The 26,595-nt window shown below is 47.4% G+C and overlaps 1 protein-coding gene across 1 annotated transcript in view; it reads left to right on the forward strand.

The window, feature by feature from the left end:
- EPHB1 (EPH receptor B1) overlaps positions 1–26,595 on the forward strand; it is a 307,377-nt gene that overhangs the window by 201,198 nt on the left and 79,584 nt on the right. The window contains exons 6-9 of the mRNA XM_047752118.1: positions 5,318–5,442; positions 13,706–13,868; positions 17,751–17,859; positions 18,704–18,768. Of these exons, the coding sequence (XP_047608074.1) occupies positions 5,318–5,442; positions 13,706–13,868; positions 17,751–17,859; positions 18,704–18,768 (462 nt within the window). The remainder of the gene's footprint in view (positions 1–5,317; positions 5,443–13,705; positions 13,869–17,750; positions 17,860–18,703; positions 18,769–26,595) is intronic.

The raw sequence follows: 26,595 nt of genomic DNA on the forward strand, positions 1-26,595 counted from the left end.
TTAACCTGCTGCATCACAAGAGAACTCCTTTTTTTTTTCCTTTTGTTTTGTCTGAGGGTTTCATAGTATGGAAGATACCGGATTTAGAAGTGGCATTTGTCATTGGAGGAGGAAAAAGAAAAGCAAATTTGTCACTGTAGGTTAGGTGATTGCCGACGGCAGAGCACCAAACGGCAGCTTCGCTTGATCTTCAGGGAGGAAAAGTAATACTTTCTTACTCTCCCCCCTGTGCAAAATCCCATCTCAATGAAAATGTAAGACATGTAGAGTGACCTGTATGAGGATGAACAGCCTGCCATGGGGCTTGTGATTAAGGTGTCATTGCCATAAGCCTGAGAAATGTTGTGGTGGTGACTGTCACCCTCTGGCAGCTTCTCCTGGATCCGTGTGCTGAGGATTGGCCACTGGGAGGTCCTTGCCATCAATATAACAGGAGCCTTCCTCTCGTGGATCCATTGCCTCCGGATCACCTTGTCCTGTGATTACCTCTTTGCCATTTGACCCCAACCTAGACCTTCAGGTGTGACTGTGACTTTCTTATTTGTCCTTCTGTCCCCTGCGATTAGAGCAGGGGCCTGGCACAGTGGTTGGCAAATATATTGAGTTTTGATTCATTGCTCTCCTAGTTTTAGAGGCAAAGAAAAGAACCAAGCCCATCAAAAGCCGCAGGCCATTGGGATTAATCTTTCCAATTTTTAAAACATAATGCTTCAGCTTTCAAGACAGAAGGATCCTGAAAACCTACATAGCACTGACATGATTAACAACATGTAAATAGAATCGTGTTTCCACACAGGCCTGAAAGGGCAGTCCTTTCGGTGCGCTGGAGTCTGGGGGGCAGTGGGGAAGCGATGATCAAGGGGGACCATTCTTCCCCATCCTGATGGGCCCAGCAGGATCTCAAACCATCCCAACTGACTCAAGAACGCTGCCTTACCTTCCCTGAAGTGTCTTCATCCTCTCCCGGGGCTCTGCACAGTGTACACAGGTCTCAGAAAAAAAATAAGTCCCCAACCTGCCACCCAGTTACCCATCCAGCCGTACTAAATCCACACAGTTTCTAGTTTCCTTTTAGTGACTCAACATTGGCAGGCATCCCACACACTCTGTCCTCCTGGAGGCGCTGATGGCCTCCAGATTTCTAGGCGATCAGACTCTGGTTCTCCTTCCACCTCACTGGCCTTTCTTTCTCGGGCCCCTTGGTGGCTTTCCCCTCATTTCCTGAATCTTATATTATATATTCCCTTCTGTGCCTTCTCTTGGTGATCTCGGTCATTTTTGGTGCTTTCAGGATCTATGAAATATGAATGTTAGTATCTCTGAAATACATTCAAAGACTTAAAATTTATATCTCCAGTCTGGACCTCTTCTCCACGCATTTGCCTACTCAGCCTCTACTCTGGGCCATCCAGGACGTCTGAAAAGGAGCAGGGCTGAAGTGGAACACCTGTTCTTTCCTCTTAAACTTCTGGTACCTATGTCTCCCCTGATCTCAGCTGGTGGCAGCCCCACTTTTCCAGCTGCCCAGACCAGAAAACTTGGAGCCAACTGGCACTTCCATTTCATCCCACATCCATTGAGATATTCTAAGTATTTTCAGAATATGACCCCCTTTCCCTCTCGCCACCCCCACTGCTCTGAGCCTGGTATACATTCCCATGATCTTCCAGCCAGATTAGTGCCATAGCATTAGGACAGTTCTTTCAGCTTTCTCACAGCCCCTGCACTCCCTTCGCGATACAGCAGAGGGTGATACTGGTAACATGTAACTCACATGAGGTCACGCCCCTCTTGGTGACCATCCCACAGGTCCCCATCTCACTCAGTAGTAGCCAACATCCTTTTGGGTCCTCAAGGGTCCTTTGAGGCCCTACCATCTGTGGCTTCATCTGTGCACCAGTTCCACTGGCTCTTTGCTATTGCCCTGCAAAGGCCCTGAACCTTTGCTCGGATCTCTGTCTCTCTTATAGGCCCTTCTCCATCCACCTGGCTCCATCCCTACTGTGCTCCTGCACCTACTTCTCAGGCAAGGCCTAGCTGACCATATGATTTAGAATTGCAGCCTCCCCACAGCTGGCCTCTTACATTTTGGTGTTCTGCATCCCTCCTCTGCTCTATTTTTTCCCATTGTAGCTAATATTTTTAAACATACCTTGTAATTCATTTATTTATTATGTCTAGTCTCTTTTAATCCTTCCATTAGAATTCCTCTATAAAGGCAGGAAATTTTACATTGTTCACTATGGGATCTCGAGAACTTAGAATGATGATTGGCACAGGACAGATACTCAATAAATGTTTATTTAAATAGTTAATTAATGGATTTGAGCCATGGTAGAACATTGGGAGCAAGAGAAGATGTACTTGATGGTTGAGTCAGCATCAAAAATTATTTCAACTTACTAGAATGAGCCAAATTTGATACCATCGAGGTACATAGATCCATGTCAACCCCTGTAGTCAAAACCCAAAGTGAACTCTATTGAAAAAAGATGAGAAAAATGCCATGGGAAAACCTAAGGTTATATTGACTGTGGCTTCAAAATCAAATAGCAGGGGCATGTTCTGGAAGCAACAGCTAATGTTTACATTAATAGTTGTATAGTACATAGATCATGGTAGATATTAGTTTCACTCTCATCTTTTTTTTTTTTTTTTGTCTTTTTGCTATTTCTTGGGCCGCTCCCGCGGCATATGGAGGTTCCAAGGCTAGGGGTCGAATCGGAGCTGCAGCCGCCGGCCCACACCAGAGCCGCAGCAACGTGGGATCCGAGCCGCATCCGCAACCTACACCACAGCTCACAGCAATGCCGGATCGTCAACCTACTGAGCAAGGGCAGGGACCGAACCCGCAACCTCATGGTTCCTAGTCGGATTCGTTAACCACTGTGCCACGATGGGAACTCCTTTTTTTTTTTTTTTTTGTCTTGTCTTTTTAGGGCCACACCTGCGGCATATGGAGGTTCCCAGGCTATGGGCTGAATTGGAGCTATAGCCACTGGCCTGTGCCACAGCAACACCAGATCCAAGCCACATCTGTGACCTACACTCTAGCTCATGGCAACACTGGATTCTTAACCCTCTGCATGAGGCCAGGCATCGAACCTGCATCCTCATGGATGCTAGTCAGATTCATTTCCACTGAGCCACAACAGGAACTCCAGTTTCACTCTAATCTTTGTTGTTAAAACAGCAGTGAGAGGATAGGGTTCACCTCTGGGCCTCATGCCTAAAGAACTTTAGATAACATGAGCCTCATTTGGAAAAAAGCCACCTCGGGTAGCAGCACATCATGGGAGAAATGTTCATAGTAGCCGGCCATTCTTTGCAGCGGGAAAAAACTCAGGGGAGACCTAACTAGATTCCTTAGCTATTTGACAAGTCATTCCATGGAAGAGGGAACAGTCTATATTACCTCACTTGGCAGAATTGAGATCAGTAGGAAGAAGACATATTTCAGGTATGGATAAGGAAGATGCGAAAATTGGTGAGAGCTAATCAGCTGTGGTGCAGCAGTTTCTAGAGGCAGTGATCCTTCCATCCCTGGGGATGCAGCAGGACCAGAAAGAGAATACTTGATGGGGGATTCAGGACTGCATCAGTTCAGGTCCTCCATGAAGCAGATGCCAATGGGATTATATGTGCAAGGGAAATGGACACCAGAGGAGGAGCCACAGCCCAAGTGAAGGTCTGATCCCTCTGAAGGAGAGAGAAAAGGAGTAAGGATGGGATGGGAAGAGTCTTAGACTGCCGTGAGTTATAAGGATGTCTTGGGAAGTCCAATGGGCAAAGTTTGAGCAGAAGTTGCCCATCAGAAGCGTCAGGACTGCCTCTCTGAGTCATTGGCTAGGAGCAGCATGTGGGAAGCGGGCTCTGAGTGGATGCAGTGATGGATCACAGAATGCAGATCTGGGGCCATTCGTCATTTGTGCTCCCCAGAATCGGAGCTCGGAGAGGTGCATTTTCACAGCCATCACAAAGTCTCTAATGGGAACTGAGCAGAGTCCCAAGCAGACACTCTGCTTCTAAGGGCTCATCACAGCACCTCTCACATTGGGCTCTCCTTATGCTCCCCTGGACAATGAGCATCTTCAGAACAAGTGCTCTGCCTCTTCACCCTGAGCCTGGCGGCTCACCTAGTCACGACTCATCTGAGAGTCCACGATCATGGAGATTTCGGGACCCTCTGTGACCTGAGAGCCATGCACTGTAATTTCAGCTCTTGGAGGGGAATCTGTTAACTTAAATCCAGGAGAGAAAATGTCACTCAGCCACGGTCCCCAGAGAAAGCCTTGTGAAGTGGAGTTCGTGTGAGCAAACGACCTTCATCACTGCAGAAGTACCAGGGCTAAACAGGAACAGCCCCTGAGCCAGAGCGCAGACGGCAGCCTCATCCATTAACCTGCCTCTTCCCCTAGACAGACAACCCTCATTTATTATTTCCAGACTGTTTTCGTTTTACTTACCCTGTGTGAAAAATGTTGAATTGGGAAATAAATAATATTCCTTTTAAACAGAGATTTCAGATGCACTTCACAGATTTTGGAATTATTATTCTGTTTCCAAATGTTTGGTTTGTGTATCATTTCTCCATTTATATTGGGGAGATCTTGATAGCAAGTGCCCTCATTTGGAAAACTCTGACAGAAGTCTAAAAGAACTCTGTCAGTCTGTTTTCTTGTCTTCTTGAGAGACGTCTCCCCTCCTCCTTTTGCAATGCAGCAGCAACTTCCACACAGTCTCAGAAGGAGATGTTTGCCAGAATATTCCTTTCCACTGCTCAGCAATTCTGCCCTGGCCAGCTCCCCTCTCTCACTCTCATCCTTTGCCTCCAGGTTCTCTTCTCTGTGATGGCTCAACCCATTCCTGCAAGGCTGAGGTTCCTTCAACACCATCACCTCAAAAACCATCGCTCCTCTGTCCCACTGCCTGAAGCCTGGACTTGTCGTGCTGGTCCCACCCTCCATGTCTGGCTGTGGCTTCCCCCAGCCACACTGTTTTCTGTGATTCTGCCCACCTCCTCTTGTTTCTGTCAAGCCTTTCTCCTTCCTGCCTGGAAAACACCCTGTCCACTCCAGCCCCTGCCCTCTCACATGTTCACTTGTCCTAAACCATCACCTTTTCTCTCCTTTGGTATCCAAACCCCATTCATTCTGCAAAACCCACAGGATGTTCTGTAAGTCCAGTTCAGTTGATGAGAAAGAAAGGGCAGGGCTCCAACCCAAGGATGTTTCTCTCCCTATTTACCGATGAAAGACGGCATTTCTTGTACAGTCAAGGCTCTGTTCATCCGCCCTGTCTCTTCCTCTCTCTGCAGCCCCTTCCACTGTTCCCATAATGCACCAGGTCAGCGCCACCATGAGGAGCATCACCTTGTCATGGCCACAGCCGGAGCAGCCCAATGGCATCATCCTGGACTATGAGATTCGGTACTACGAAAAGGTGAGCCATCCCTGCCTGCAGGCTTGCAAGACTCAGGGCCAATCACTGTTCTGTGGGTGGTGGTCAGCTGAGGGCACAAGGAGCCAGGCTGGAGGGGGTCCTGCGGGGTGAGGAGATCTAGTGATGGAGGCCAGAGTCTCTGTGAGAGAACTCCCAAGGTGTGCCCCAGTAAAGGCCTCCAAAGTCCAGGTACATTCTGTACCAACTCAGGAGAGAACCTTCCAACCCCTCATCCTGCCTTTTGGACAGCTCGCTGGGTTGTCACGGATGGACAGGACCAATCCCATTCTCTTAGTCATGTGCTTGCTCTACTAATGCAGCTGCTACCAACCCCGCAGGTGTCCCCTGAACTTTCTAAAGAATTTGTGGTTTTGTAAACTAGTATTTGTCAAGGTTTTTCATCAGGTACCTCCAATATAAGATTGCTTATTTATAAATCATATGCATGGACTTCTGCAGTGATGTATGTATGGTGGTTTAAAATGTTTAAATGGAAATGCAAAAGGATGAGATCAAAATGAATAGGAATAGAGATTTATACATTATCTTCCTTGGCTGCTCTTTTGCAGCTGCTTCTGGGGGCTACTGTAGGCCATGTTCTTCCAGAAAAAGGGAAATGGTGCCCTGTGGAGCTGACCCCTGGCTGTGGGGAAAGCAGGGCCTTCCTTCCACCATGGTGAACTGTAGCAGTTGCACAACCCCAGGAAAATACGGTGCTTTCTATACTGACCCAATACAATATTTGTACAAACACCAGATCTATTGATTTATTTGTTCAGCAAGTATTTCTTAAATGCCTGCTATTTGGCAGGTATTATTCTAGGATATATTAGTGATCAAAATAAGGATTCCTGCCCTTCAAAAGCTTACTTTCCAGTAGAAGGAGATAGGCAATGAAGAATGAACATAACAAATAAGGCTACCCTATTGTATGTTAGAAAATGAAGAGTGTAGGGAGTTCTTATCATGGCACAGTGGAAATGAATCCAACTAGGAACCATGAGGTTCTGGGTTTGATCGTTGGCCTGGCTCAGTGGGTTAAGGATCCCGTGTTGCTGCGAGCTGTGGTGTAGGTCACAGACGTGGCTTGCATCCCATGTTGCTGTGGCTCTGGTGTAGGCCGGCAGCTACAGCTCCGATTGGACCCCTAACCTGGGAACCTCCGTATGCCATGAGTATGGCCCTAGAAAAGACAAAAAAAAAAAAAAGAAAAGAAAATGAAGAGTGTAAAGGGGATCAGGTTTGGGGGAAGAGTGAGCTGCAGAAATAATTAGAATCGTAAGGTGGGGCTCTTGGAGAAGGTAAGTTCTAAGTAAATCCCTAAAGGAGGTAAGGGTCTTGCAAAGCCCATATCTGGGGAATAGAGAGCCTGTGCAAAAGCCTGGAGGCAGGATCAGGACTGTGGGTTCAAGGAGCAGGAAGGAGACCAGCATGACTGAACTCATACAAGCCATGGGAAAATAGTAGACAGGGGAGAGGTAATCAGAGGAGGCACTCATGCTAGGCCTTAAGAACTTGAGCTTTTCTGCTGAGTGAGATGGGAATCCATAGCAGGGTTTGGAGCAGAGCAGGAACAAAATCTGACTCACATTTTTAAAAGGATCATTTGGGCTTTTCCATTGAAAATCAACCTGCTAGATTATAATAATCCAAGACAAGGACAAGGGTGGCTTGAATCAGAGTGGAAGCAGAGGGCTGGTGTCATATAGTTGATTTCTATATATATAAACTCAAGACAAAGCCAATAGGATTTCTGACAGATTGGATTTTGGATGTGGGAGGGTTTGGGCCTGAGTCACTGGAAAGGTGGACCTACCCCTGACTAAGAAGAGGATTAGTGTGGGCAGAGCATGTCTGGGGTGAGGGAAGGGGCCACAGTTCAGCCCCATGTCTGAGATGGTTTACGAGATAGCTGAAATGGGGGTGCAGAGGAGGCAGCCAGATGTACACGCCTGGAGTTCCAGGGAGAGGACCATGCCAGAGATGACCATTTGAAAGTTGTCTGTGTGTCCTTGGTATGAAAGCCCCGAGCCTGGGTGGGATCATCCAGTGGGTTAGTGGAAATAAGAACAAGCTCAAGGATGGAGACCTGCAGCCTCCAACACGGAGGAAATGTTAAACAGTGAAACAACGACTCCTCTGGGACGCAGGAGCCTCTGTAACTGACGGCCACATGGCCGTGGGCCCATTACTGAGTCACTCTGGGTCAGTTTTCACATTTGTAAAATGGTACCCGTTGACCTCTCTGAAAGTGGGAAGCCAGATGGAACACCAATCTAGCCTGCAAGGAGGCGTGCCCTTTAGCCATTACAGCCGAACTTGCAGTCGAGGTGAAGGTTAGGCCACTTTCTACTCATTTAGAGGATGCTAGGTTTTGTAGACAGTTGATTCTGATAATTGAGGGGATTGGGGGTAATTTACACTGTCTGGATTCATAACCACCTCATAAGCAACCACTATATCCATCCAGCTTTGAATTAGGGGCCCTTATTTGCTAGATATTTTTTTAAAACAGTTAAAAGGTAAATGTTGGACCAAGCAAAAAGTGTTTGGGACCCATCTGACCCATCGATCACATAGCCTCATTTCATCACCAAAGTTGACCTAGCAGTTCAATAGTCTAGCATGTGTGGCCGGTATACAGTGTGATGTCAGAATCACCATTTATGTCCCACACAGCCCCCTTCCCCCATGCACATGAACTTTAAGCCTTATAGCTCATATCAGTAAAGTGATAATCATTTCTCCCTAGTGTGCCCATGTTGGGTGCCAGCGGCTTTCTAAACATCATCTTCTTTCCCCCTCACAACCCAGAGTGTTAAATATTGGTATGGCTGTTATGGTTAAAGAAACAGGTACACAGAGATGTTAAAAAAACAAACAAAACCAACTTGCCCAGGTCACACAGCTAGCAAGGGAGTCTATAGTCTGGGCTCTTTGCCCTGCAGCCTGGGGCTGCTGGGAAGGGGCTGGATGCATAGAAACCACCAGCTCCTCCTTGTCTATGGAGCCAAGGGCAGGCACCCTGGGATGGATCTCATGGTTTCAGTTCTGAGCCCATCATGGAGCTCTTCTCCCTCTGTCCCAGGGTGCCTTCCCTTGGCTCTATAGTCAAGGGCAGTCAGCCCTTCTCAGCCCATCAGTGAGCTCTTGCTTGTGTCCCTGGCTCCTTGTTTCCTAAACCATATCTGATTCCTCTACAGGTTTTCCCTCGTACCTGCAAGCCCCTGGACAAACTGTAATAAACTTCTGAGGCCATGAAGGAACTTATTCTCCCATTTTAGGCCCTGTCCCTACATCTCAGTAATTTGCACTAATTATTAACAGACACACATGCAGAGCAGCTCAGGGCCTGAGGAGGCTTTCACACCTCAGTGAAGCATATCATCGTCCCAGAGGATAGAACGCTTCCCTTAGGAACCAAGCCCAAGCGTTGGTTACCATTCAGTACATTATGAGAGGACTCTCCCTCACTTAGAAAGTGCTTGACTATACAATCCATTACGTTGCCTTGACCATCTCCAGTCTCTCCAAAAAAAGACATTACCTTGTGAGGGTATTTTGAAATAATAACCACAATGATAATAATTCATCATAGATTGAGTACCTGTTATATGCCAGATATTCACAGATGTATCCATTCTGATCCTCAAAAGAAATAAAAGATACTTCAAAGCCCGCTGTAACCAATTTATGGATGATGGTACTAGCTAAGTCACAGAAAGATTCAATGACTTGCCTTTGACCACACAAGTCACAATGAGGGAAGCACAGAACTAGAACTATAGAGATTTATTTATTTCTATTATATTTCAATATATTTCTGAGCTCAGTATAGGACTGGATGCAATTGTATTGATGCTGAGGATCTCAAAGTTAGCTTGCTCCCTGAAGTAAGAGATTATATCTTCATTTTCAATCCAAATGCTTGTAACCAGAATGATTTGCCTACCTGATTCCACAAGGCTGTGGAATCCTGGTCTTTAGAAGATGCAAACACAAATAGAACTTAGCCCAGCAAATGTCCTGGAATCAGTCTAAAGAAACAAAACCCATCATTCCTCCATCCTGTGCTACTTCTTCTAAAGAGTCAGCACCATTCTTTGAGAGAACCAGGTAGTAAATATTTTAGGCCTGTGGGCCATATAGTTGATCCCAACAATTCAACTCTGCCTTTGTAGCAGGAAAACAGCCATGGGCAACAGATGTCAATAGATGGGCATGTCTGGGATCCAATAAAATTTTATTTATAAAAACAGGTAGCTGGCCATAGAGTATAGTTTTCCAAGTCCCCAAAACCCTCCCTGGGTCTCCTGACCACATCATCCTCTCGGTTTGTGCTTGGGACTCCTTTCAGTTTCAGCGCTGTGAATAGAATCAATGAGGCTTTTGCTTCCTCCAACAGCTCATTAATAGAGAGCTCAGATGCCATCGAGCTGATGACACTCCCAGGGCCTCTCCCATGTTCATCTCCTTCCCCATTTTAATACGTTTCCATTCATCATGCTCTCTTGTTTACTGTCTTGTAGCACTTTTCACTCCTGGCATCAGCGCTTGTAGGCAAACCGAGGCGGGAACATCTACATCTGCTCTCAGCTGTCTCGATGATTAAGCGTTGAGATGTGCACTCGCCCTTCATAATAACTGTCTGAGCTAGAACGGGCTGCTTTAGCCTTGGGAATTTCTACCCTTCAAATTTAGGATCATTTTCTCATAGGAACCCTTTCAGACCTTGGTGCTATCTTGTACCGGATCGATGGGTTCAAATAACTGGTCCAAATAGTGCTTTTTATTCATTCATTTAGCACCGAGGTGTGGGGCATCCAGGCAGGGCGAGCCCTGTGAAGCATGTTGGAGATGGAGAAATGAGATGTTGTCTCTGCCCTCCACAGCCATAGCCTGTCTGTCCTCTGTCTCCCACATGCTTATCAAATCAGTCATAAGCAACCAAGAAAAAAAAAAAAAAAGAACCCCCCCGCCTTTTCTTCATTCTCACTTATTCACCTGAGGTTGATTAATGGTTTTGAGAGGATCAAGGATTTTAATCACTGGACTTCTTGAAGGATGTATGGACTATAAAGTGATTATGGGTTGATGTCTGGTCCTCACAATCCAAATGCCAATACACCAAAACACATTTTTCAGTAAAAGAGTTACCCAGGTGATGCTTCCCTTATTTCAAGCAGTGAATACTTGCATCTAATTCCAGTAAAACCAGAGAATTCAGGCAGCCACCTGGATTTTGCAGCAATGGGATTTTGACCCAATTCCCAAGGTAGACTATGATTTTCATGGTTTTAGGCTTCCGGTGTGTCAAGATGGTGATGACAGAAGTTTTAGATGGCAGCTGTTCTAGAGTGGGCCACCTTCTTCTTTCTGCTGAATCTTGACTGGTGATAAAGGGGAGGGGGAATCCACCTTCTTTTTGAATAGATCAAATGATGGATGGCTAATCCCTCACAGAGGCCAATGGCTATTGCCCCATTTATTTTATTTTTATTTTTATTTTTATTTTTATTTTTTGGTCTTTTGTCTTTTGAAGGCCACACTCGCGGCATATGGAGGTTCCCAGGCTAGGGGTCTAATTGGAGCTGTAGCTGCCAGCCTACGCCAAAGACACAGCAATGCCAGATCCAAGCCGTGTCTGTGACCTACACCACAGCTCATGGAAACACTGGATCCTTAACCCACTGAGCGAGGCCAGGGATCAAACCCGCAACCTCATGGTTCCTAGTCTTGGATTCGTTTCTTCTGTGCCATGACGGGAACTCTGGCTATTGCCCCATTTAGGGTTAGCATGGACCTCTTTGTAACTTTCAGCTCTTTGATCTGGCCTATAAACTGCAGTTCCTTCCAACTGCTTCCAGGTCATTGATGGCTACCCTCTATGCCACTTACACTTCAGAGATGCCCACTTACTTACTTACAGGCTCTTAAACTCCTTTAAGCCTTACATTTGCAGGTTTTATTCTGTTCTCAGGGGTGATTCTATTTCATTCTCACTCTCCTCACTCATCCGTGGGGCTGATTTCTTTCATCTTTCATGACTCACTCATGTCATCCTTTTTCTGAGCCCCTCCCAAACACCTTCTCAGTCTGGGCTCGGGGACCCTCTGCTGCTCTCCATGACCCCCTGAGCTGCCCTCTGCCAAGCCAATCTGTCAGCACTGCTGTCATCCTGTTTATTTTCAGCCCCCTGCCACAAGATGTTGGGTACCCAAGGGCAAGGACCATTCCCTGGTACCTGCAGCCTGTGTATAGTGCCAGGCCAAATGAATGAATGCTCACACATCACATCATCTCTGCCTTTGGAAGGGAGCTTTTACATATTTTAGGACACTGGTAATTTCTTATCACTGTACTTCGTTCTTTTGTCCTGGTTTGACTCCCCATGTTTCTTCTGTCCCTTGACTAAGGATGTGGCTTGTAGACCTCTTGTCATCAGCTCTCTGCTCATTAGTCATCAGGCCTCTTAGACTGTTGTAGCTAAACTGGTCACAGTGACCTAGGTCTGCACATGGGACCTCGGGCTTCCTCTTGGTGACCCAAGATCTTTATTTTCACTAATATCACCAGTTTTCTCTAAGATTCCTAGCGCAAACAGGGGCATAACCAGACTCTAAATTTGTGCGCCTGCACACTGGGGGATAAGCTACCCTCTCCACAGTGCTCATGTGGAAATGACTAGAGACTGGGATGCTGTATGTGGAGGTGCTGAGGGCAAGGTGAAGGATGGAGGGCAGCAGTGAAGGCAGTCCCTAGGCTGGAATGGTAAGGGATCCTTCCCTAGAAAAGGATGCTTAAGGAACACAGAGAATGTAGAGGAGCCCTGGAGAGAAGTGTTTCAGACTGGAAAACAGCCTGAGCAAAGGTCTGGTGGCCAGGGATGTGGTACCTGGAGGGGCAGCAAGGTGGCAAGGTAGGGGGATATGAGAGACTGGAATTGACTTTGTTATGAAAGGCCTATGAGGTGAGATTCAGGAGCTTTGTCTTTCTATGACAATACTTTTAGGGAATCAGAGATTTTTGTTCACAAAAGAAGTTTGGATTTGGTAGGGAGGAAGTGGCAGAAAAAAAAGATGAGAGGCTACAAAAGTCCAGGTGCAAACCGTATATTACACAAGATCAGCAGCGAAGAGTGGAAAGCAAGGACACCTTAAGGGCACTCATGATGGTGGGAGAGTCGGAGGAAAGGGAGACACAATCAAGGTCTGTGCCCACTAGAGGACCTATGTGTGCACGAAGCAGGGACTGTTGAGGGCAGGGCAGAAGATACTGGAGATAGTGACACACAGGAGGGTGGGGCTGGCCCACTGAGCAGTGGGAGCACTGGGGACACAGGCTCTGGTCTCCAGGGAAAAGGGGCATGCCCTCCTTAGATGCTGGTGGAGAGGAACTTGGACGATGGGGGCACAGACAGACACACACCAAGGTGAAGGCAGAAACAGTGTGGAAGGTAGTTCTGAATGGCTTCAAGCTCTTCAGCGGACTGGATACAGTCATTTGTCTAAGGACTTGAGGTCCCTTTTTTTTTTTGTCTTTTTGCTATTTCTTTGGGCCCCTCCCGTGGCATATGGAGGTTCCCAGGCTAGGGGTTGAATCGGAGCTGTAGCCACTGGCCTACGCCAGAGCCACAGCAATGCGGGATCTGAGCCGCGTCTGCAACCTACACCACAGCTCACGGCAACGCCAGAACGTTAACCCACTGAGCAGGAGCAGGGACCGAACCCGCAACCTCATGGTTCCTAGTCGGATTCATTAACCACTGTGCCACGACGGGAACTCCTAAGGACTTGAGGTCCCTTAAGGAGAGATCTAGAACAGCCGTTGTGAGGAATGACAGGAAGATCTTGAGTGAGGCGAGGCAAGACAAGACCAGGGCTCAGCAGAAGCAAGAAAAAGAGAGGCAGGCCGGCTGTGAATGTGGTCCCCTTTGTTTATGCTGAGGTCAGAGATGAGAGGGGTTCTGCAAAGCTGGATGTGCTTTATTTTTCTGGCTTTGAAGCCCAGAGGGGCAAGGAGTAGAAAATGTCCATGCACCCCCTTGCCAGGCCCTGGAGCTCCCTCAGTCCCCTTATGAAGAGAGTCATCACCCGGTGGCCCAGAGCTGGTTTGTCATTCCTTAGGTCTAGGCTAACATGTCCTCATTCCCAGGATGTCCTAGGGCTCTGGACAGCTTCTAGCAGATCTGCAGGATGGAGAACTTAGGGGGCCCTTGTGCTCAGGAGCACGCTGCTGACCCCTTCACCTTGCTATTTTGCAGGAACACAACGAGTTCAACTCCTCCATGGCCAGGAGCCAGACCAACACCGCACGGATCGATGGCCTGCGGCCCGGCATGGTGTACGTGGTCCAGGTGCGCGCCCGCACCGTGGCCGGCTACGGCAAGTTCAGTGGCAAAATGTGCTTCCAGACTCTGACGGACGGTAAGGGGCAGGCTGGGGACCTGGTGCAGGGCAGGCAATTGGGGGAGGAGAGAAAGACCCCAGGGGGCTGTGGTCGCAGCCAGAATGCCAACCGCTAACTGGATTCCCCTGGAATTCCCTCGGGAGGGTTTGCGCCCGGTGGCTGTAGACGCCATTCACTAGGCAGTTGCCTTGGAAGCATCTCTATAGCGCGCATGCGCAGAGAGATCCCCACATGGCCGCCTGCGTTTGCAGAACAGTGAGACCTCCACAGAAACCAAGGCCATCGGTTCACCCTCACTCCCACATCACTCCTCTGTTCTCCCAGCTGAGAACCAAGCACATAGGCTCTTTGCATGAGCCAAGGGCTCCAGGGAGACAATGGGGAGACCCAGTTTGAGGAGTGGCTGCAGCAGGCTTCTCAGAATATTTGAAGCAGCTTCATATGTGACCTCTAGTGAGTCCTCCTGAGGTGTCTCCAGATGGAACCACAGCCATTGTTCTCCAACTTATCCCCAAAGTCATACAATCTGTCAAAAATACTTCCATCTCTGGGCTTTATTAAGTCCCTCCCTTCCCTGTGCTCTGAGACCACTCCCCTCGATTGTTATGAAAATCTTATTTCCCTTTAAACTCAGCATGATGTATGGGTGTCTGTCTCTACATTAGCCACTTAACACAGTGAATGGATTCCCCTATCTATCAATCTATCTATCTATCTATCTATCTATCTAATCTCTATCCACCTACCTATATTTATTTGTTCATTGACGAGCTGTTTCCTGACAGGTTCCCAAATGTCATTCTATTCCCAGCTTCCCAAATTGAAAGCCTTTCACTTTTCCTTTAGTACTTAAATTACATAGAAAACACTCTGCCCTTACATAATGTTTTATTTTAGACCAGCGCTCTCTGCGGAGGTACTTGATGAGGCTCAAGGTTTTGTATTGACTCATATTGTATTTTTAAACAATTTGAAAAGTCATCGGTAAGATTTAAAAATCTTATGATTTCATATAAAAATTATAATATCCATTTTCTCCTGAAAACATGTCTGAGAAGCCAGTGTTGGTGGGTATTCTAGTGTGAAAACTCTGCCCTAAGCTGGGGGCTTGCCGCCCTGGGCAGAGCTCACCACTTCCCAGTGACCTATGCCTGGATGCTTTGATGTGAGCGGTCTGGCCTCTCTGTAGGATTAGAGTTTGCAGCTGGTTCTGCTTTTATTTTAGGTGAGTTTGGGCTTATGTTTTGAGGATGGTGAGCTAGGGTAGAAAGGTGAGCCAGTTTAATCAAATTAATAACACTGCTGGTGTGAAAAGAACACAGGCTATATTCTGCTCCTGAAGGACTCTGCTCCCTTCTTTGCACCTCGCTTACCAATCTAGATTTATGGGCATTTTGGCATCAGGAGGTACACAAGATTAAAAGCTCCAAACTTACAATGCTCTGAGCGCTGGTCTCTTGGCAATTCCGCTAGACAAATCAAGAAGTAACAGATTTCTCCCAAGAAGGCGATTCCTTTTACATTTGGCAGTTAAGTTTTGTAAACCCAAGAGGGGCTGGATGGAAGAGAGTTCTGGTAAGTGGCCAAATTCCAGAGTATTTGTCTTAATGAATGAGGTTCACACATCAGTAGTAATTATATTCACTGAGGCTTTAGGCCTTCCTGCGGCACAAAGGTGAGTCTGAAGGTTGGTTAACGATTGGGTCATTGGGCCATAGAGGACCCGTGGGATCCTGTCCAGGGTCAGTGACCATGCTTTGGGCAGGTGACCTCTACATGGGGCAGAGCTGCTGTGGTCCTAGGCTGCTTAGAGCTGCCACCTGCTAACCTTTGACTTGGCTGCCTCACTTTTTTACCCTGTTCCTACAGCAGAATATCTACATGTTTACCAAGCACTCTGGGTGATTACGAGCCCCGGTATTTGAGAACCATCCTTCAGCTCTGCAGGTGGAAAAGCAGATTTCTAAACTCAAGGATGTTGGTTCTCAGACCCTCTGACTCTCTAGAAATCAGTTTGACAGGCTGAAGGTCACATGGCTTAGGAAGTTTTTAATTCATTTGAACTCTCTTCCCTATGGTTCCTTGCATTGTTTTTACCAATTAAATTTTTTTTAAAAACACGCATGTTACAAAAAGCACTCCAGTGGAGGGAAACTAAAACTCTACCTTCGGTCTTTAAAATTGATTTCTTCAGAGTGGGAAGCTTCGAGAACAACATCCTTGTCTTTTGAAGTCTTATCCCCCACCCACTGAGCTGAGGGATGGGTCCCAAACACTGGGGTGCCTGGCAAACACACAGATATCCTGCTGTTCACTCTGAGATTCTGATTCTGATTCAGAGGAGGGGCCCAGGTCAGGTCTAACAATTGGGCTCAAATGATTCTGAAGCAGGGCACGGGGAGCTTCACTTCAAGAGGAATTATCATTAAGATGGCCAGATAAAATACAAGATGGCCGGTTAAATGTCAGTCTCTTTTTTTGTTTTGGCTACAGCCAGGGCACATGGAAGTTTCTGGCCAGGGATCCAACCCACACCCCAGCAGTGACTCAAGCCACTGCAGTGGCAATAGCTGATCCTTAACCCACTAATTCATAAGGGAGCTCCAGTGATATCTTGGATAAACAACACGTCATGTTTTAGCCTCATTGTCTCCTGTGCAATATTTGCACCATACTCAGATTAAAATGTTATTTGTTTCTCTGGAATTCACATTTAACTGGCCATCCTGTATTTTTATTTGCTATACCCAGCGACCCTACTTAGAACACAACATACAAAGCTTGACTTCCGTCTGCCTCAGTCTTGAATATTTGATAATGGCTCCTTGACATCAAGTGAGAGAATCACCACAGTGATAGCTCTCTGGGCCAAATGGCTTATTTGGATTTAGGAAAAAAGAATTTGTATTCGGAGCACCAAATATGGTAGGTCAGACACTGGGAAATATGGCTTACATGATTTGACTAAAAAGTGTTTATTTTAGCAGATAAGGAGTCTGAGAGTCAGAGGGACTAAATGCTTTGTCCAAACTGACCAAGCTTCCCTGTCGTAGAGCCAGGGTTTGGGTGAGTGCCATTGGCCTGTGGGCACCCCCTTCCCTCATCATACAGCCTGGGGCTAACACTGGCAGAAGCCTGGACCCCATCCTTCTTGAATGTGAGTTTGAGGTTGCTGGGTCATTTCTCAGCCTTTCTTTATCCTCTGCAGCACTGGGCGTGGTGCTGGCTGTCTGCAGATGCTCTTCAATATCTGTTCAGTGCATCTGTTGACTGTGCGGCACCTTAGCAGCTCTGTGTTTGAGACGATGCTTCAGCAGTGGTTTCCATTCCCCTTCTTAGACACGTCCTTAGTGTGGCTGACAGGCCTTTGAGAGACCTTGCAAATGAGGGCGGGTAGACCAGAGTCACCTCTGCTCTGGGACCAATGTCATGAGCTCTCAGTTCTGAGATCCTCTCTGTCACTGCTATTTTGCTTTTATTGTTGTCATTGTCATTTGGTTTTGGTTATTTTAAAAAACTGTTTATTATAGTTGATTTGCAATGTTCTGTCAATTACTGCTGCATAGCAAAGTGACCTAGTTTTATATGTGTGTGTGTATATATATATATATATTCTTTTCTCATATTATCTTCTATCAAGTTCTAGCACGTGATTAGACATAGTTCCCTGTGCTATACAGCAGGACCTCATTGCTTATCCATTCTAAATGTAATAGTTTGCAACTACTGGTTTGGGCTATTTTTATTTGTGATTTAGTTTGGGTCAGGCTTACAGCTCTGCAGCATAGAGGCTCCCTCTCCCTCTCCCTCTCTAATCTCTCCATCTGATATCTTTGGTGTCATCCCTGAGAATCAGCACAGGGAATACAGGAAGGTTCTCATGCCTCTTTCTCACCTAGAGGACTACAAGTCTGAGCTGCGGGAGCAGTTGCCCCTGATTGCTGGCTCGGCTGCAGCCGGGGTCGTGTTCGTCGTGTCCTTGGTGGCCATCTCCATCGTTTGCAGCAGGTAGGCCGTCTGCCCCACCCCTTCCTGCAGGAAGCCCCACCTGTGGACCCCTCCCAGGTCCTTCAGACTGGACAGGGCTGGCCATTTGGGGACAAAGTCACCACAGTCGTCACGCCATCTCCATCCACAGGCAGCCTCGAATTCTCCAAATCATTTATTTTTCTCTGTGCCCCAGATAAAATCCTCTCTAAGAGCTGGGCAAAGCTCTGAGCATTCTTCCTGAAATGCTCATTTTAGCCAAGATGTTTAGCCCCCCTCCACGGGATGGTTTTTTTGGAGTGATAGTGACAAAATTGCATTTGATCCACTAGAACATCATGCCCTGTGCAGCAGCCCATCCACTTGCTAGGGATCCAGGGCGCTTGGCACAGGGCACAAGGCAGGTGGGCGGGAGGGGAGCTGAGGAGGAAAGAGAAACACTGAGTCCTGCAGGAGAGCAGGCCCTGAAGGCCTTGTGAATTTTTAATACTGTTGCTGCTGCCTTGGGTGCTTAGCCCAGATTCTGCTGTGCACAGCCCTGTAGCTGCCCGCCCCCGCCTCCCCTCCAGAAGTCCCGCAGTGCGGCCCAGAGTGTTAATAGGCATCCTCCAGAGCCTCTGCACCATGCTCTGATGGAGACCCATAGCCCTGCCTGGCCTCTGAAAGACCTTGATCTGAATGCTGCCCGGACTGGTGGTCAAGCCAGACATGACAGGAGCTCCACTTAAAGTGAGAGCTGCAATTCCCAGTTCCAGGAGATGCCCAGGGGAGCCCCTGTCAGGACAGGAGGCCTGGGTGGAGGTCCAGGAGCAAAGAGATGGGGGAGCACCCTGGCTAAGAGACCGTCTCTCCCTTGTATCCACAGGAAACGGGCTTACAGCAAAGAGGCTGTGTACAGCGATAAACTCCAGCATTACAGCACAGGCCGAGGTGAGTAGATGCAGACGCCCACTGCCCTGGAGAACCACTGAGTGGAGCACTCGAGTGCTCGGGGTCCTCCTTATAGCCAGACTGGCAGGTCCCAACCACAAGCCCCCTCCCAGCCCCCAGAACCCAGCCCCTCAGTCCCCAGGGGTCAAAGCCATCTGTGCCCGCCCATCATCGGCACTCATTGGATGCCTGGCAGGTAGATGATCTTCTGCATTGATAAGCCCGTAGAGGACATGTCATGCAAGGAGAAGATTGAGTTTAGCAAGTCAATGAATCCTGAAATCAGACTCAGTGGGAAAAGATGGAGGGTTCTCTATTAACATCTTCTGCCTTATCTTATCCTATGGAGCAGCTGGGGGATGTGTTAACCAAATTCACAGATAAGCCAGAGAACATGAATGTAGGGAATTAAAAAGATAGCAGAGCCCAAGAGGCCCAAGTGTTGGGTTTGCTCCCAAGTGTTTTCTTTTAAGCAGTGCCTTTAAAAGTTTTTCTCTCTTGTTATCTATTCTCTTTTTCTCCAAAACCCATATGTAATAGTTCCATAACTAAAATGTCCCCTCGCCAATGTACAATCCTGTGTCAGAGCTATTCTTCAATCTATGTAATTACAACGTTGCAGGATCCTAAAGGGTCCCAGGTGGTCAGTCGGGCCACCTACCTCCAGAAAGCAGAATGCTTGAATCCTTACAGCAGACATGTCCTGTTTCTATGTAGGTCCTTTTGAATTTCACAGATGCCCTCAAAAACCTGCCCCAACACTGTATGCTGTGCCCTCTCTGCCCCAGGCTTCTTCCATGAGCCACATCCCAGCTTAGCCCTGCAGTGGCTGTGCCAGCCCCATCTTCCTGTTCCCTGGGTGGGTGAGCAGGAAAAGCAGGTTGAGCCCACACACACCTTAAGCAGGCCTTCACTGGATGGGCGGCTCTGGGAACAGAAATGGGCTCCAAGGAAAAAGTTCTCATCCAAGGTTCCCCAAAGCAAGAGAGCGATGCCAGGATGCTCACTCAGTAACCTGTCCTGTTCTCACATGGCCAAGGCCAGTGCTGGCTGGGGCTGCACAATGGCCACCCTGTAAATCAGTCTTTGTTGCTCAGGATCTATCAATCCAAGATCAAGAACCTGCCAAGGGTTTGTAGAGTCCCAAGCCCCTGGCAGCTGGGCTCTAAGCTGTTCTGAAGTCATTGCTGGGAAGGAGCTGTGGGTGGAGACTCACTCAAGGGGGTCCAGGCAGCCCCTCCACCCAGCAGTAGCCAAATGGGGAGTGTTGAGAGAGCAGCCCTCTTGTGCTACAGGCCCAGCTCTTGCAATACGTAAGAGTCCCATTTCCCCTGCTTTCTTTTTGCCGGAGGGGGGGTGGTATCACCTGGGCTCCCATTTGAACATCACTGTTTTTAGAGGGGAAATCTTAATATGTTCTCTCTCCTTTCCTGTGTCCTGACTCTATGCCTCACTGCAAAATTTACAGGTGCTTTCACTTTTATCAACCTGTGCGTTTGCTCTTCCAGCCAGGGCCTTGGCTTCCTGAGCTGAAAGACAGAGACTCCAATCTTCATATAATTCTTAAATTAAGGTGCCCCCTCTAAGGTGCATCAGAATTACCTGTAGGGCTTTCCTTTACTTCCCTGCTTCCCTGCCTCTACCTCTCAGGATTCTGCTCTGGGCCCGCTCCTGCCCATGTTGAGAGCCACCATAAGGTCTATTTTGGATTTGGCATCCTCTGAATGCTTTGAATGAAACATTTAAAGATGGCCCAGCCTGAAAGCAGAAGACTGTATGTTGGGTTCAAAAGGAGGAATTTGGCATTCCTGTTGTGGTTCAGCGGGTTAAGAACCCAACACAGTGTCCATGAGGATGCAGGTTCAATCCCTGGCTTTGCTCAGTGGGCTAAGGATCTGGTGTAGATAGCAGATGCAGCTCGGATCCAGCATTGCTGTGGCTGTAGCATAGGCTGGCAGCTGCAGCTCTGATTCAGCCTGTAGGCTGGGAACTTCCATATGCCAAAGGTGTGGCCATAAAAAAAAGGACTGCAATTTTGAAGACTAGAAATGTAGAGGTGCCCAAAGGTGAGGACAGGATGCCCTAGGAGGAAGCTTCCTTTTTTAAAGGCAGGCAAACTAAGCATCGTGACCACCCCTTAGTCTGGGTACATAGAGAACCTAAGCATCAGGTTGGAGTGCACATGGCTGCTTTTTTGGCCACTTCAACCTGAGATCTGACCATTCTCCTGCTCTGGAGGTGCTGGCTTTGCTGGGCCGCCACATGGCACCCACATGCACAGAGGTTTGCTCACAAGGTGCTCACAGGCTTCTTATGGGGGACTCTGTCACTGCTAAGGCCAATAGAAGGAGGTTTCCCCTGGTTTTCAGGGTCCACAGAACACCTACCACCCAGTCTGCAGTAGCAGTGGCCTTGCTGCAACCAGAGAGGATGGCTGAGGACACAGTGTTGACAGGCTCTGCCATCTCCATCCCAGGGACTCTGGGCTGCAGGGTTCTTCAGGGACCAGAGTGGACTCCCTCAGCAGCCTTAGAAGTCTGCCTTCTTTTTAAAATCACCTCTCCTTTTATAAATGCTCTTTCCTTCTATTCATAACCGTTTTCTTTTCATCCAGTTCCTGAAACCTGGCTCCTCTTTGCACTCAGGTTCTCTAAACGCACAGCCTCCCTCATCAGATTGCATTAGTGCATTTTCTCCTGTGGACATTCGTCACTCTGAGTAAAGCTATTACTGTTGGAGAATCACAGTCAAGGGGCCATGGAGCTGGGGGAGGACTCAGCACACGTATAGCAGAAGAGGAAACTCAAGGGTCTCTTGGAGGACCGACCTGGCCTGAGACAGGGAGGGTAGGAGTGGTTAGTTAGGGAAAGCCTCCTCTGTGCCCTGCATTGGGAACTTTATTCTGGCCGCTCATCTGACCGTCTCCGAGCCTGAGAACCACTCTAGGTGGTAGGCACTCATCTAAGAGGTGAGATGATGTTGCCATGTCCTGACAGCTCATGGGTGGTGGAAGTAGACTGCACTCCCTCTCAACCTGGCTGCTGAACCCGGGATCTTTCCCTATCACAGAGGCTTAAGGTGCCTGGAGGTTAGGAGCACGTCAAAACGGGGTGAGGGCTGATGCCAGGAGTCCTGGTTGGCAGTTTGTTGAGTCCCCACTCTGGGATCTACTGCAGGAGGCAGAAATATGGATAATGCCTGATCTGAATGTGTACAAGTTGCCATTCCTGGGCCACCTACATGCATGTACCTCACAGTGGGATGTGGGTGGTAAGCTGGAGATCTAAGTACCTTCTGCCCTGGGAGGGATAGAAAACCTGCACTGGCTCCCAGCCTCACTCATCTGTGCCTGAGACGACACCTGCCCATGCAGGAAGCACATAGGGCACCATACAGAGGCTGGCGGCTCCCTGCCTTCCCAGACCCACCTTTCAAGCTGATGCAAAGGCTGAAGGTGATAACAGAAATGTTGGCAAATGTAATACTTTCTCTAGCCCTGACGCATGGCAGATGTGGTCAATTTGAGAAGGCCAGGTCCTCTTTAGGGGACTGGCTTATGTCCTCACTCTGAGCCTTGAGCACAGAGAACAGGCTTGTTAAGGGGGATTTGGATTTGGATGAAAGAGACCAGAGGGAAGGCAGGTAGGAAAGAGAAAGTGCATGGATGTGGTGCTAGATGTGGGGATGAAGAGCCTGGGAGCCTGGGGTTCATGTTCATGGGTGGGAGTATGGGTTTCCCATGTCCAGGAAGAGGCAAACAGACGGTGTGTTCTTGTGGTTTCTGTGGGCTGTTCTCAAAAGGTGCTGGCTGACTAAAAATTGCCTGGATGGGATGATCCAGGTGGGCTAGGGTAGGCTGGGGAATCTATCTTTAGAAAAGTTCCAGTTGATTTCTACATTTGGAAAATGTTACCAGGCTCTTATGGGGCTTGGATAACTATGCACTTGATGGTGGTTGATGCTGCATGGATTTCTGAGATGGATGGAGTGTGCAGGGTGGGGAGAGAAGAAGGTAAGGGCTTGGTGAGGGGTCAAGGGCTTTCAGAAAGCATCCCCCACAGAATTATCTCCATATTATAGGCAACTGCAGATACAAGCACAGTTACTTTTGTTAAACTTTGAGAAAAGCAAAAACAAATGGGAGATGTGTCCAAAGACTGTAAGACTGGAAAACACTCTAATTTTCACATAGCGCAAGAGGAGAGAACATGGGGAATACAGAATAGTAGTGTGAGCTTGATCCCAGCCAGATGCTTGAAGAGACTGGAAAGCAGATGGGTTCTGGGCATTTAAAACTAATAAACTCAGTGATCACTGGGAATGAACACAGTTTTATTAAGAAAAGTTATGGGGAGAATTCCTACTGTGGATGGGATGGGATCTGTGAGCATGTGAGTTCAATCCCTGGCCTCGCTTGGTGAGCTAAGGATCTGGTGTTGCTGCAAGCCATGGCGTAGATCACAGCTGTGGCTCGGATCTGGTGCTACTGTGTCTGTGGTATAGGCTGGCAAATTAAGCTCTGATTTGACCCTTGGCCTAGGAACTTCCATATATTGCAGGTGCAGCCATAAAAAGAAAAAAGAAAGACAGGAAGGAAGAGGGGGAAATAGGAAGGAAGGAAGGAAAGAAAAGTTATAGGGACCTCATCTCACTTGCTAGAGTTATGCATTTAGTAAATTCAGGAGGAATTGTATATGTAATGGATTTTTATTTTGGCAAAAATATTTGATAATTTCCAGCCTTCAATATCAGGGTTGAAACTTTGGGGTAAATAAACTATCTATTTAAAAAGAAAAAAAAAATTGATAATCTTAAGGGAAAGCATTGCAAAGTGCGTTCAGGCCAGTCTTCATTCCAAAAGAAAGTGGGTAAGTGACTCTGTCAGCCAGAAGGGAAGTCACCATTTTTTATTCTAGTTCTTGTCCTATTCAATCTCCTGTTTGTTTGATTGTTTTTTAAATTCAGAAGTCAGGTGCAAGCCTAGGGATGCTTATCAAGTTTGTATGTAACAGTTGGGTAGCAAAAGTAATACCATGGAAGACAGAAGCAAAATTCAGGGCTATATAACAGCTTTGAATGCTAATTTGAAATCTGCAAGACAAAATGTTAGAGGGATAAATCTAGAATCTAGTGTTTAGGTTAAAACAAAAATAAAGCAGCACAAAGAGGAGGAGATTTGGCTTGCTGTCTGTTTGTCTGAAAAAGTTGAGGTATTTAGTGGATCACATGTTTAATAGGAGTGATAAATAGCTGTTAAAAAAAGCCAATCCCTGTTACTAATGCAGAATAATACTACCAAAACCCTCCAATTTTGAGCACTTATAGTGCTAAGCACAGTAACTTTAAATTAATTTAATCCTTATAACTGTCCCAAGAAGTAGATTTTGCATGTAAGGAAACAAAGCCTCAGAGAAATCCAGTAGCCTATCTGGAATCTTGGAATTAGTGATTTGCCAAATAAGGTTCTCAACTCAGGTCAGTCTGACTCTGTGGTCACAATTAAAGCTGAGATCAGAGGAGGTAATACACCAACACGCTGTCTTCTGTGCTGGCGAGAACACATCTAGAGGGATATTCTTGCTTCTGAGGACCCCATGTCAAGAAGGACTTTGTCAGCCAAGCACCTGACCATGAAGTGTGCCAAGTCCTGATGTGTCACCTCAGAGACACCAGCTGATTTGGTGCTGGAGAAAAGCAGACAGGAACCCAGAGGGGTCATGAGCCCATCATGGTGTGAAGGAAAGGAGATGCTGTTTTGTGAGGTTAAATGGAAACACTGGTGAGAGATCAGAGTAGGCAGACTTTTTTTTTATAATGATTTTTATTTTTTCTATTATAGCTGGTTTACAGTGTTCTGTCAATTTTCTACTATAAAGCAAGGTGACCCAGTCACCCATACATGTATACATTCTTTTTTCTCACATTATCATGCTTCATAATAAGTGACTAGATATAGTTCCCAGTGCTAGTAAGAACACCCCCTACAACTGGACCTACCAACTCAGAGACAGACTGCTTTGTGCACAGTGGGGTGAGCTCTCTGCTCTTGCAGACCCACCTGCAACATCAGTAAAGGATGTTGTAGAGCAGATTCCTGCTTGTAGGTAGGATGCTGGACTTGCTTCAACCCAGAAACTCAGCTAGATTTTACACCCAGCTTTTTTGACTGTGGGTGACATCTCCAAACTGCAGAAGACCATCTAAATCACCATGGACATGAGGGTAGAGACAGGAGTGCCTGCAGAAGGGAGAGAGGATGTGGCCATTTGGGCTGCCTCTCCTGGAGGCACCAGGAGCATTATAACTAAGCATGAGTGAATGAGGGCCTATGGGAAGAAGAGGACAGGCCCCCAGGTGCAAAAGGTGGCCAGGTGTTCAGTGGGTGCTTATTAAATGTCAAATAAATTTAATGAGCTGGCTTCACCCGTGTGTCTGCTGCTGGCTCTAAGCCAGAACCTCTAGAAACCAGGTTAACTCTTTGAGTTCCCAGCTCCTGGGCTGTTGCCATCAGGTTGCCTGACAGTGGGCCTTGCCTGCAAGAACCTTCCTGCCCTGGTCATTGATACTCAAGAAGCAGGAAGATGTTATCTCTTTTTCCTGAAATACATTCCTCAAAGCAAGTAACCTGTGGTTCCCTTGCTTTGTCATAGAGACACATATTTGGCAATACCTGTAGTTTTAAGGACAAATCTTGAAACCTCCAAACAAAATGTTGAAAGGAGCGCTTCCTCCAATTCAGTGCTTTTCCATCAGCCCTGTTGCCTGCCCTAGGACTCCTCTTCTTGGATTCTTCCTCTGGCCTTGTCTGGGCACCCATGAACTCCATTCTTTCATGGAAAAAGACAGTAACCCACTGTCCTGGCCTTGGCCCCAAGAAGCAGGTGAAGCAAACTCTGTCTAGTGCTTATCAACCTTCCCTGGTAGATTTGCCCTAAGAAACCGCCCAGTCTTCAGCCTTCTCATCAACAGCCTCAGCTACCACTCCTATGTGCCCAACCCACATCCGCAATGCCAGATCCAGTCTTCCAACTCCTTCCATTCTGAGTCTGGGGACTGACTTCTAGACACTTGCACACTGCATGGATGCAACCAGAGTCTAAAACCGCATGTGAAAAAAAAAAAAAAAAAAAAAAGAAAAGGGAGTTCCCATCGTGGCGCAGTGGTTAATGAATCCGACTAGGAACCATGAGGTTGAGGGTTTGGTCCCTGCCCTTGCTCAGTGGGTCAAGGTTCCGGCGTTGCCGTGAGCTGTAGTGTAGGTCGCAGACGCGGCTCGGATCCTGCGTTGCTGTGGCTCTGGCGTAGGCTGGCAGCTGCAGCTCCGATTCGACCCCTAGCCCGGGAACCTCCATATGCCGCAGGAGTGGCCCAAGAAATGGCAAAAAGACAAAAAAATAAAAAATAAAAAAAAAAATAAAACCGCATGTGCAAACTTCCTTAACTGTAGGTTTCCTTCCCAAAGTCCATCACCTGGTTAATAGTACCACTTGATTCTGAAAGTCTTGGCATTGATTTAGATTCTTCTGGTCCTGCCTTAATTTCTCAGCTTTAACTGCTCACCAGGTGCTGTCATTTCTTCCTTTGAAATTTCTCTTGTCTCTTCTGCTATTGTCATTGTGGCACTCTGGTTGAAAACAGTCATCTTGCACCTTAGTGACTGCAACGACCTCAGAGGTATTTTCTCAGCCTCCAAGCCCTTCCTCACAACAATGCACGGGAATGCTGCAGGCTGCCAGCAAAATGAACTCCCTGATGCCTTGCTCCCAGCATGTCCCTTCCCTGCTGTTGGAATAGTTGCAGCTCTGTGTCCAGTGGCATCAATCCCAA

Source organism: Phacochoerus africanus, chromosome 1 (assembly GCF_016906955.1).
Source record: "Phacochoerus africanus isolate WHEZ1 chromosome 1, ROS_Pafr_v1, whole genome shotgun sequence".
Lineage (NCBI taxonomy): Eukaryota > Metazoa > Chordata > Mammalia > Artiodactyla > Suidae > Phacochoerus > Phacochoerus africanus.